At 42.8% G+C, this 12259-nt stretch overlaps 1 protein-coding gene across 27 annotated transcripts in view; it reads right to left on the bottom strand.

Moving 5' to 3' along the window:
* Window positions 1–12259, bottom strand: part of SORBS1 (sorbin and SH3 domain containing 1) — a 71961-nt gene that overhangs the window by 48715 nt on the left and 10987 nt on the right. For 18 of the 27 annotated variants that reach the window (XM_058029065.1, XM_058029061.1, XM_058029059.1 and 15 more), the window contains exons 4-7: window positions 11541–11636; window positions 8451–8570; window positions 6933–6959; window positions 6646–6761 (exon numbers count right to left, since the gene is read on the bottom strand). In XM_058029065.1, coding sequence (XP_057885048.1) covers window positions 6646–6761; window positions 6933–6959; window positions 8451–8570; window positions 11541–11636 — 359 coding nt within the window. Of the gene's footprint in view, window positions 1–2666; window positions 3197–6645; window positions 6762–6932; window positions 6960–8450; window positions 8571–11540; window positions 11637–12259 lie in introns of those variants that run through there. The other 9 variants (XM_058029066.1, XM_058029082.1, XM_058029083.1 and 6 more) reach the window with 5 other exon arrangements.

Raw genomic sequence — 12259 nt, 5'->3', positions numbered from 1 at the left:
ACACAAGGTGTCAGAAATGAGCAAATCTAGTTTGGGGAGGGGGGAAGATGCAGACATCTTTCCCCCGATACATCCACACACAAACATTTGTTCCAAGAGTATTCCTTTCATAGCAAGTCAGACATGCAAAACTCATGCAATTCTGGAATGAAACAGTATTACTGCAGCTGGTTTGGTAAGAAAAGTCCAAATTAAGGAATTAAGTTAGCACTGTCACTCAGGAGACAATGTGATACCTACCTGATTAAAGTAATGACATAAAAAGGCCCCAGAACTGACAGAGGGTACACAAGTAGGACTCTAGTAAGGAAGATGGATTTGCTGCTGGAGCACAGATAGCCAGCTGCTCTTGCTCTCCTAAAGCATCCAGTTCCGTTATCTGCTTATTTCAAACCCACCTATGATAGATATCACCACTGCTCTGGCTGCTCTGTAGAAATACAGGCTGTGTCTGCAGGGAGACTTTGAAACCTAGCTCACCTTTGAAAAGCCTCAGTCCATGGATATTGGACTTCTGGTGGTGGTAAGGTGGCTAAGATAAAGAAGGGATGATGACTAAAGACTGTGTGTGCATCAGCTTACACTGAGATTTTTCAAAGCCTCTTAAGGAATTTGGACACACAATTACCCTTAATGGGGACTGAGCATCCAAACAAAGAGAATATGGGACAGCAAACCAAATTCCTGCTGCTCCACGGCTGGACTCCAATGCTGCAAGCCACTGATCTGTAAAATCAGCTGAGCATTCAAGGGTATTTTCATCATTATTTAAAAAAGCCTTAAATATGCCCAGAATATTGCTCCAGAAAAATCCCTACATCCAGCTTTTCTGGCTAAGTGCAACTGCAAGTCAGTGCCCTTCATTTACACCAGCATCAGATGAAAGGACTTACAGCATCAGGCAGGGGACTGAACAGGGGCCAAAGTCAGGCCTGGCACCAGAGCTCAAAGATAAATCATAGTGACAACTGGCCAAAATCAGAGCAAGCACCTACAGCCTTTCCAGCCTGGAGGGGGAATGAGGAAGAACAATCTTATTCTGTTGGATAAAGGTGATCTTGCTTCAAGCAGCAGCTGGTCAGGCCATAGATGCTTCATGGGGACAGAAAAGAACCAATGGTCTTCAGGAACAGATGTCCCCTAGAGAGAGGGCAGCTCCACTTTGCTGACTGCAATAATATTCCAAACAATGCAATTAGCAAAAAGGAGGAAGAGTCAGGGAAAAGTGTGAGAATTGGCTTTGAGCTTCACTTTGATAACTAAAATACAAATAAAAATCCCCCAAAGAAGAGGGATGCTGGATCAGGATAGGCTCAGCAGCCCCAGTGAAGTCACCAAAGAGGTTGAACAAAGACCAAAGACCGTTTAAATCATTGTGGAAAACAGCTTGGTGACTACATGTCTGAAGAGAGCATGTCCAAAAATGTTTCAACTCTCATCTCAAGAAAGTCAGGTACAGCAAAATTTCCACTGCTCCTCTGTGATTTGGATGCCTCCTGATTGCTTTTTTTCTGGAATCTGCAGATAGACTCCATTAAAAAAAAAACAACCACAAAACACTCCAAAAACTCCTACAAAACACAAACAAACAAAGAACACCAAACAAACAAAAACCAAAACACCAAATCCAAACTTTCATTCATTGCTCTCTGCAATAAAAACCCTACCAATTTTAATAAAAATAGAAAGGCCAAAGATGAGAACTTTTGAAAATATCATCCTTGGTTGTTTTTTACTTTCCCCCAGCCCACGTGCCTGTTTGCTAGATCTCTATAGAGTCCAAGGGCAGAGCAAGTATCATCATGAGAGAATGAAGCTTCTGCTGAACTTCTACTTTGTCCCCACAAGCAAGCATAAATAAAAGGTGGCCATAAGACTTTCAGCACAAGAAGGTATTTTTTGCAATTTTAACTGAGAGACACTTTTCCTCCTTGTCCTCAATGACTTTTTAAAAAAACCAAGTGATGAGCTTAAAGAGAAACAAAATCTAACTCAAGAAGAACACAGTGAAGTCCAAGTTCTAACTCTTGTGGACGGAATTATTAACAATTTTCAAAGACAAGCAATTGCCAAATGAAGAAATACTCTCTGTCTAATCTATTGCATAGCACCTCCATGCTTGGAGGACTCTTAGTACACTAACTGATCTTACAACTTGTAGGTCACTGGATACTGGCAGCAATCTTACACTGATTTTATCAGGGATTTGTGTGGAGACCATATGGTCTTGTGGCTCCAAGTGGAACAGAAACCTAGCCCTAACCTTTAACTGGCCTGCTGTTGCTGCTTTAAATGTTATTCAAACACAATTAAGGATGCTATAAAAAGAGCCTGAAAAGATCAGTTAGTTGCAGCTATTCAGTTTATGCAGAATTCATTACTCTGAGTAGATCCTGTGAAGATTTTTAAGGTGTACATCACCCAGCAGAATGGGCACAAAGGGAGACAGTCAAATGTTGCAAGAAGTCAAAAGAAAGTTCAAAGCTGCACAAGGCAGGCAAACTGCATGCACTAGCACAGGACGCAAACACGGTTTCAGTTGTCATGCTGCTGGCAGGGAGTGAGTCATCACTCCTCCCTCAAGTTTAGTATTGCAAGGAGAAAGTAATTTTAATCCAGGAATACAAATTTAGGAAAAGGGCGAGGAGGGTACTTGGCAAGCTTACTGTATGTGAGATGACTCCAGTGATTTCAGGCTTCAAGCCCTTGTGCAAAGCCCCCGTGACTGGAGGGACAAGTGAAGGTGGTGATGAGAAGAATGGCAGTTTCGGGTAAACAGAGGGTAATGTGCCAGATGTGGAGGGTGCTTGGTTATGGTGGGAGCCCCTCTGGAGATGTGGGGGAATGAAATCGTCAAGAGTTGGAAAAGTCAAGGGTGAGCCAGGAGGAACAATCGCAGGGATTACGGAGCCTTGCCCGAAAGGAACCAGAGGCGGTGGTGGAGTGCTGGAGCTGCCTTCTTGCTGTCTGTCTGGATTAACCTGAAGGAGGGGGACTACTATAACTCCAGGCTGAGCTGAGGTGGTGGCAGTGGCATCCTGTTGGAAACAAGGCGTTGTTATGCACTGGGGGAGATTGTTACTTAAGTCTAATGCAGCCATATCCATCCAAGGAATGTACCCAAAATGATACAAAGATCATCTTTCCTTAAGGAGACATACTTCTTCAGGCTTGCAGCCCTGCCTCTATGAACACAATGTTTTTTCACAAAAATATTTATTCCCCCTCACCACCCCTCTTCTCCAGTTCTTTGTAGTGAGGCTAAATCAAACAAAGAACAGCTCAGCATTCACCATCACTTGAGAAGCTCTAACCATTATACATTACAGAGCTTGTTTCTGTTACATGTCCCTAAAATAGAAAGATCCTTGCCAGTCCAACCAAACTCCCTACAAACACCACACACACACAGACACACAGATCAACATTGAGGGGGACACATATGTGTTAAATATTATCAAGTAAAAGACCACAAGACTCAGGGCAGCACAACAAGTGGTGAGAAATTAAGGTAGGAGGGGAATAAAGCATTAAGGGAACATTGTAACGAATTAAAGAACTGATTGCTCAGCTGAAAGAAAACAAGGTTATGGAGAAAACATGTACCATGCTGCGTCCCATTGCCTTGTATGGTGGCTGTCGCTGCTGAGTAAGGTAAGGCTCTTTTCTCATCCTGTCCTCTGTAGCAGCTGTGCTCTGGGGCTCTAGCACTCTGTCCCTCACAGCTTGCGGAGGTGACGGCTGAGTCCGGGAGGGCTGGCCTGCACCATAACTAACTGCGTCTTTGCTGAGGACAATGTAAAAGTACGGCCTGGGAGGAATAGGAGGAGGAGGAGCAGCAGGAAGAGACTTTTCAGTGTCTGTTACAGAGGGAACAATGTTGGTGGCTGGTGCCTCAGTGAGCTCAGCGCCCAAACTGGTGCTGGCTGCTGGGTCATGTGTGGTGCCAGTGGAATTTTGAGATGCGCCTGAGCAAGTGCTGTTAGATAAACAAGCTACATATAGTTTGCTGACCTTTTTATCCGCCTTCGTCTCATGACTGGAATTCATTCCAGCCTTACTACTGGGATCTGCCCTGACAGGGTTGAGTTGTATGGATGATGCACCTGATGAGGAGTGACTTTCCAAGAGTGGCTGCCCAGCATGCACCTCATCTTTGGGGCCTGAAGAGGGAGAACACCCTGCTGGAAAGCCTTGCTTCCCTATGGGGACAGCCCCGTAGGGGGTAGGTGATGACAAATAACAGCGTGCATTGGTGTTTGGTGACGCACGCTGTGAGTAAGGCTTGGGTGCATTCAGGTACACACAGTCCATGATGGGCACTGGCAACAGGTTGGTCGCTTTAGTGTCAGTGCGAGGGCGCCATGCAAAGCTTTCCTCTTTGGGAAGAGGAGGACGGGGAGGAGCCTGATCAGGCAGAGTCAAGAAGGTAGGAAGGAGAGAGGAAGCAGCATCAAATGAAAGGAAAAAGGAAGGAAAAAAATTAAATTCTCAGAACGAATTTGATCATTAGACTTGGGTTAAGCAGGTTTTAATACAGCAAGAATAAAAAGCAAATACAGTATCTGGAAGGCCACTCACTCACATCCATCGTCCCACACATTCTTTCTCAGCACAGCTCACTGTAGCACACAAACTTAACCCAGCCCTCAAGTCTCTGCCTACGTGTTTCTCTCTCTGCTCTCAATAATTCTCACTACTGTGTTGTTTCCAGAGGCCTGCACAGCTACACTCACCATGCCCCAGGAAAGCCTCAGTCAAGATTTAACATCATGGCTAACTAAATTCAGTTTCATGCTTGCATAACTAAACACTTCCCAGCACTGGGGACATTTGAACTGCAAAACCAAATTCAGAGTTCTAGGCCATCTCTGCATGTTAAGTGCACTGCTGAAAAATGAATATTGCCAATGCGAATGAAAGCAGACATCAAGTGAGTGCTATAGCCTACTATAGCTCGCTAAATAAAAAGTGAATATTTCTTCATTCTAAAGGCCAGCTCTTCAATTCTCTTTAGGATTTTTCCATCCTGAAAAAGCTTTCAGGAAGACCAGAAAAATTACAGTTTTTTAAGGAACTGAGATCATCAGAATTTGCCTTCAGAATCAAGACCACCAAGAGAGAAATCCTGCTTCTACTAAATAATAAGAAAAGCTTTACTGGTTTTGGTACTTGGTAACATATAGCTTGCTAACTCCAAATCATCTGCCTACTGCATCTCCAATTACAGTGAATTTTTTCTGAAAGCAAAACTGTTTTGAGATAAAATAACAATACAGAGGTTTCATTTTATTTATTACTTTTTTGCTAGTAGCTGAAAACAAAGATCTACTGGAATGAAGAGAATACCCACCTGGTGAACAACAGCTCCCTGGATCTTTGCAAATTAACCCTTTGGAGACTGTGAAAGTAGGTTTTACAGACACCCCACTGTCATACCTTTATGGGCAAAGGCTGCCTAAACCACTGCTAAAAAGTCAAAACCAGAGAATGAAGATGCCTTAACAACTTGCAACATATAAATCTGGAAAGAGACATCCTTTAAAAGTCATCCATATATGACAAGTTGTGGCAAGTACCTATTCTTGTTATATGGATATAGATGTAGAAAAGTTTCATAAAATTACAGGTGCTGTTCCAAAATCTGCTGTCCTCATGTTGCCTCTCTGCCCCTCCCACCTTTTTCCTGAAGCATAAGGGAGTGAAGAAGTGGGTTGGTTAGGGCTGTTCTAAAAGGCTTCTGCCTCTGAATAGGTTCATTCCTTTTAGAACTTCTATTTCAGCTCAGTTTGAACAGTAGTTCTTGAGACTGCTGTGACAAGTATTATGTACACCAGTGCTCACTCTGTTCATCAACAAGACCAGGAAAGGGCTACAGGACAGCTCTAAGTATTGAGCAGAAATGGGTCTCTCTTTAGGGTGCCGCTCCTTCCCACACCTTCATTGGAGCTGTTCCTTCTCCCACTTTCACTTACAGTACCTAGTCTATAGCATTGCTAAAGGGACCTTGATGATGAGGAGCAGCCACACTGATAGGGCACTGGGCTTTAAAGGGACTCTGTTTCACACAAGAATCCAGTTTCTAATGAAGGGTTTCCTTACCAGCTTCCAGACTGCTTCTGAGCACCCCCCCAAAAAAAAAAAAAAAAAAAAAAAAAAAAAAAAAAAAAAAAAAAGATGGCATTGCACTTTTCTCAGCAGACTGACTTCAACGATTTACCTTCACATACAAATAACCTTTCCCTTGTTGGCTTCTGTCAGTTACACTGTAAAAACTGAAAGGCATTTCCCCAATATTTTATTTTTAATGTAGGATGCAACTCTGAATTCAGCCTGCAGCAATTTCTAGGAAATAAACCAGCATAAAATACAAAATAATTACAGACGGTTACTTCACCTTTTTTCTTGCAAATAGCGTTGTCCTCCTCCTTCATCCACTGAGGAAACACTGTGGTGTGCCTGAATACATGAGCTCCACAACACTTTGCTGACATCGGTGCTGCCCCCATTTCAAAGGCAGAAAAAGCTGAGGCACAGCAACTTACCCATCTGCAGTCAAGTTTGGAGTTCAGCCCAGGACTCCTGATCATGAATTCAGTGCTTGAACCCAGATGATCACCTCAGGGTCACAGAAGAAAGGCTTACCTGTGGCTTGCTCTCTGCAGAGAGGTTTGGACGCACACTCCTATAACCCTTGGCAGCCAGAGAAGATGGCTGGGCATCCCCATTGGCATCAGAGTGAGACGACGACTTCCAATCATCTGCGAGGGCAAAGAAAACTCAGATCACAGATTCCCTCCAGTTGTAGGATAAGTGAAAGGAGGGGACGTTTTTCTTCCTTCCCCTCCCCCCCTTTCTTTTTTCCCCCCAGGCAACAAGAAATAATTCCAATAAGCAACGGAAGTAACAACAGAAGCAGCCAATGTTTATACCTGTTTCTGAGTTTTCTGGCTCCAGACCTAAGTGTTTCACAGAAAGGAGGGACAGAGGAGGTGGGGGTGAAGGATAGGCATAGAGGAAAAGAAAGGGGGAAAAAATAAACCATTACATTTCCAGAAAACATGTACCAATTGAAGTCAAGAGTCAAGCTACTTCATTTCACACATAAAATGCTTTCTGACAGGGCTGTGTAATTACCATAGAGACCAGCCCTAAACATGATGTCCTCCTTGTTTCTGACCTTTGTAAACACAAGGCAATTCATTCAGAGCAATGAAGAAACAATTGTTCATTGACATTCTTATTTCAGAGGCAAAAAGGCTGCCCAGCTATCTACTTTCTAAAGCTGCAGCTTGACATCCAGACACCACAAATTACTGGAAATGTAGGGACCCTGTATTCAGATTATGAAGACATAGCTATCCTTAACAATATCACTATATGTGATTGAGATAACGGAGGACCAACAAACAGACCAAGTTTTGCAGACTAAGTGCATGTAGAGTGTAATAAGATACAACATCACTTTACAAGCCAGTCCCTGCAGCGGTCTCATCACATATTTATCTGCTTCTCACTGGGGTCCTCCCCACCCTGTACCCATTTTGCTGTTTAAGTGATATGCACAAAGCTCTTCCAGCTCCAAAGTACATTTCATAAAGCAATTGAGAGAGTCAGCAAAAGAAATATTAATGAACTGATTTCCATAGTAATGGCCCCATTGCCATTCAAGCTGTTGGAAATTTATGAAGCCATCAACAGAAAGAAGAGAGGCAACAGTAGGGGGTAGGAGTGAAGAAAGAGCGAAAGGCAAGCATAAAAAGAGGATAGGTCATGGGTGGAGCAGAACAGGAGAAGACAGACCAGAAAGTGGCACTTAGGGCTGGAATTAATGGAATTGCCCTTTCTCCAACAATAGAGTCAGAAACAATGTATGCTTTGCTTTCAGGAGCACGTTTTACCCCCTCCCCTTTAACGGCATCTTGCCTTTGGGAGTTCATCCTCTTTGCCAGCCCCACGACACTGGCCAGATTTGCTATGCTGTGCCTGTCTCCCACAATTAAGTAATTACACATCTGCTATTGAAAGGCAGCAGAGCTCTGTAGCAACACTGTCCGGCTGGGGGACGCTTTGCCCGCTTCCCTGACAACCCAGCTGAATGCTGCAGGGGCAGCAGCACTTCTCAGCTTCCTTCTGTTCCACCTCATGCCTGGGGTAAAAAGACATGACACAGACTGCCCCGGGAGCAGTGGGGGTGGGAGGGGAAGAAAGAAAAGAACTGAGAGCACTTTTTGGTGCTCCTGACAAACTTTAGTCAATGATTGAGCAGTCATGAAACCGGCACTAGGAGTCACTCTCTCTACTGGTCTGGTCCTTGCAAGAGGTTTCCAACTATGCTATGGAATTCTGGGCTTTAAAGCATACAATTATAAAGTAAGCCCAAGATCCTGGACTGACCTGTCTTGAGGTTACTGTGAGTAATAGATGTTAGTTAACCTTCCACCACTTACTTTCAGGTTGCTCAGCATCCTGAGGACATGGTGAAGTGACATTCCGATTCCCTTCATAGGATGGAGTTGCCCGGAGAGTTACAGCTCCTTTTCCACTGCAGACTTTTGTGGGATCCATTTCTACAGGAAATGCACATGCACAGAACAAACACATAGAAAGGGATGATGCAAAGCTATCAGGAGCCATCAGAGTGCCAGAGTAATTTTAGCTGCCTCCAGGTGAATCAATCTAGTAATGTTTGTGCAGATGAAGATTAGCTCTGTATTTAAAGCATTGAGAAATCAAAGCAGTTTTATATTCATGTAATTGATGAATGCAGCAGTTAAGTTCTGAGTTGGTGCAACAGAGCTAAGAGGGAGGGGGGGAAAAAGGAGTGTTTGAACCAAAGGTCACAGGGCCATTTGCTCTATTTGTTCTACTTTTTACAGAGATACTGTGCTAGCAAGGACAGTCTTCCATTACGCCTGTAGCACTTCTATAGGGATGTCCCAGTGACATAATGCACAAACTTTGTGTGCCAAAGCTTAAAAATGCCTTTTGTGGAGGACTGAAACAGGAAAAAAAAAAACAACCTTAAACTTTTGACCACTGGAAGATAAAATCTTCTAACGATGCTGAATCCGATCTAAAGGCAAGGCACTGCAAGTCACCTTCCTGCCATCTCCCCACTTCATTGCAGTGTTTCAGCCTCTGACACAGGAACCCAAATCCCAGAAAGTAGGAGATTTAACACATGCCTGTTCAGATCAAGCTGTGATCATGATCTGATACCAGATCATGCCAGCATCCTTGCCAAGGCACAATTCAGCACAACTTCTGTACAGGCTTACCTTTGTGTATTTCAGTCCATGATCTGGGTTTTCTCCTCCTGTCCTCCTATTAAGTAATAACAAACCAGTCCTTCAAAGCTACTTCTCTTTCTCCTCCTACTTAACATCTTTTTGGAGAGTTGTTTCCTTTAAGGTATCTCTGGAAATCATAAGCCTGAAAAGTGTCTTTTTTCTCTAGGCTATTTCCATAGACAAACACATCACCTCCTCTTCTCATGCACTATTAGTGACCCTGCAGCTGCCATCAGACTTCACTTACCTCCACAGAGGCACCAGCCCTACCATGACTGCACAGGGAGTGTGAAGAGGTACTGAGTGCATGCTGCATTACACAAGTGACAACACAATAATTTCTATTTCTATGGGTTGAGGATCCTTTTATCTCTGCGTGGGGAAGGATGCAGCTCTTCTCCAGGAACTGCTATTATAACAAAAATGATGCCTTCACACTGGAGAGAGGGGGCAAAGGCTGTTGTTTATTGTCCAGACAACAGCCCACATTTGTGCATATCAGTATTCCCTGGCTGATTTCAGCAAGGCACTGCCCCACCAAACCCACACCAGTACAATTCCTAGAGACCGTGGTAACACCTTGGCTAAGGTTGCAAACCATGCAAACCACAGCCAGTGAGGCCACAATATGGGGAAACATCAGTATGCCAGATGAACAACGGCAGTAAGAGGAGAAACTCAATGAATGCCAGACTCCGGGCTCCCACTGAGAGCCCTCTGTTCTGGAAGCTCCACTGTTGAAGCCCTTACATAGGCTTCCAATGCTTTAGGGATTTCAAAAAAACACAGTTTTAGATCCATACTCAGGACTATAAAAAGGATGGAGTAAGAAATCAGAGGATGCTTTCCTATAGTTCAGCCCTTAGCTAACTGAGGCAGAATTGAGGCAGCCTCTGTGAGGGGAAAGACTATCCACCCAGACACATCAAAAGGTGTTTCATCCTTAAATATACCACAGCTGATCACAGCTTAAGGTCACTCACATTCCTGGTGAAATAGAAGTTGACTTCTCTGACTGATTTTTGCATGATTCAGGTGGAGTCAGGATTTATTTTGCCCAAGAGTGCAGTTCTGGCTATCACAACACAGAGCCCAAGGACTCTATGGACTCACTTTCAAACCAAGGACAAAGGTTTAAGCTCCAAGAATCCAATTTTAAGAATGCTGTAACTGCAAAGCATGGACACAATGTTGGGAGTCACTGGGCCTGATATAAACATCCCCAAAGAGTGCAGGGTAGCTGTCCTCCTACAACCCCATGCCTACATTTGCTTCACAGGCACTGGAGAGAAATAGAAGCGGAGGTCAACACATATGACATGCCAAAACAGTATCTTCATCACACTGGAGGAGAATCAAATTTGGGAATTAATGTTTTTTTTTTTTTTTTTAATTTTCCATACAACAGATTAAACCTGTATACTGAACCAAAAGAATAAGAGTCAGAAAAAAAATGTTCTGAATTTAAAAAAGAAGATTAAATGCTTTGAAAATATATGGAAATAAAATCTTGCCAGACTATCTCACCTTGGGAGATGAAAACAAATGTCTGTAATGATGTATTCCCTCAAAAATGACAGAAAACAAGAATCTGAATTGCTCAGTATAGAAATCCAGCAGCTAGTAATAAACAGAACATTAGCACTGTACTAGTCCAACAAAGCACATGTGTGACAGATTAGGAGAGACAAGCAGTATCAGCTACACTAGTCTGACTGTCCAGCAAAGTACAAGCATAGTCTTGTACTTCTAGTAGGGAAGCATGCTCTTGGGGAGAGGGTGACAGCCTAACATCCTTACTCATTCACATGTGGATTAAATTCAGTGCATGTACAGAAAAACAAAACCATACCACCCATGTTGAACTATGCTTGAACCATTTGTTTTCATAAAAACCAAAGATATGCAGGAAACATTCTTTGGTTCTTCAGGAGTTTGGTTCAAAATGAGTCTATAATAATAGTAACAATATTTTTCATAATCGAGCATTAGTAGAAGAGCTTACAATGATCCCAGATTCAAGCAGACACAATTAGGTCTGCAGAAGAGCAGCATAATTGAGAACAGTGTATTGTGTCACAAGAGCTAACTGCATTACCTACCAATGAAATCTGCAGCTCTGGGAGGAGTGAGAGGAGCATGAAGCTGAGAATTAGCCAAAGCATGTGGGTGGAGCAGAGAGACAATGATAAAGGGAGAGAGACAATGATGGCTAACTAAGGCATGGCAGGGGAGGAAAGAAGATACCTGTAGGCAGCACTAGGTGAGGAGAACTTTTCACTTTCTTCACAGGGATTATTTTAACGGCAGAAATAGAACGTGTACATAAAGGGACGTCAACGGCTGCAAACACAAAAGTGTAAATGGCACATCCAAAAAGGAAAGAACAGAGCTTGGGAAGCATGCCACAAAATTTTCTAATGTACTTGGAGACACAATAGCAGGAAATTTCAAATACAAAAGCAGTCTAGAGAGCAATGATGCAACTGTTAAAAATATCCCTTCATTCTCCCTAATTCAGGATGTGTCTGTTTTATGCAGCATACAGAACTGCTTACTGAATGGACTAACTAAGTAATGCTGACTGCCACTATGCTGCAGGCAAAAAGAATCTGGAAGCATTAGTTTTTAGAAGCCACCAAAAAATTTTAGTGTAATCATTTAACTGAGGTACACTACATGCAAAAATAAAAATGTTAAGTAAAACATTAATATGGTTCAACAAAAACATAATAAAGTGAAAAAAAACAAACCAAGTACTGAAAGGCTGAGAGAAGAACATTAAACTAGCCACATTACATTAATTCTGAATTTCATGGCTCATTTTTTACAAGTTCAACAACAGAAGGAAGTAAAGTAATCTTGAAAAAGGTCCCATAGCTATTAAAAAAAAAAATCCATCCATATAAACAGTAAATTGAAGAGATTTCTACTTGACTTCATTAGCTAGCACACTAATTATACTG

The sequence above is a fragment of the Melospiza georgiana genome, chromosome 8 (genome assembly GCF_028018845.1).
Source record: "Melospiza georgiana isolate bMelGeo1 chromosome 8, bMelGeo1.pri, whole genome shotgun sequence".
Classification (NCBI taxonomy): domain Eukaryota; kingdom Metazoa; phylum Chordata; class Aves; order Passeriformes; family Passerellidae; genus Melospiza; species Melospiza georgiana.
This window is presented reverse-complemented; position numbering and strand designations above follow the sequence as displayed.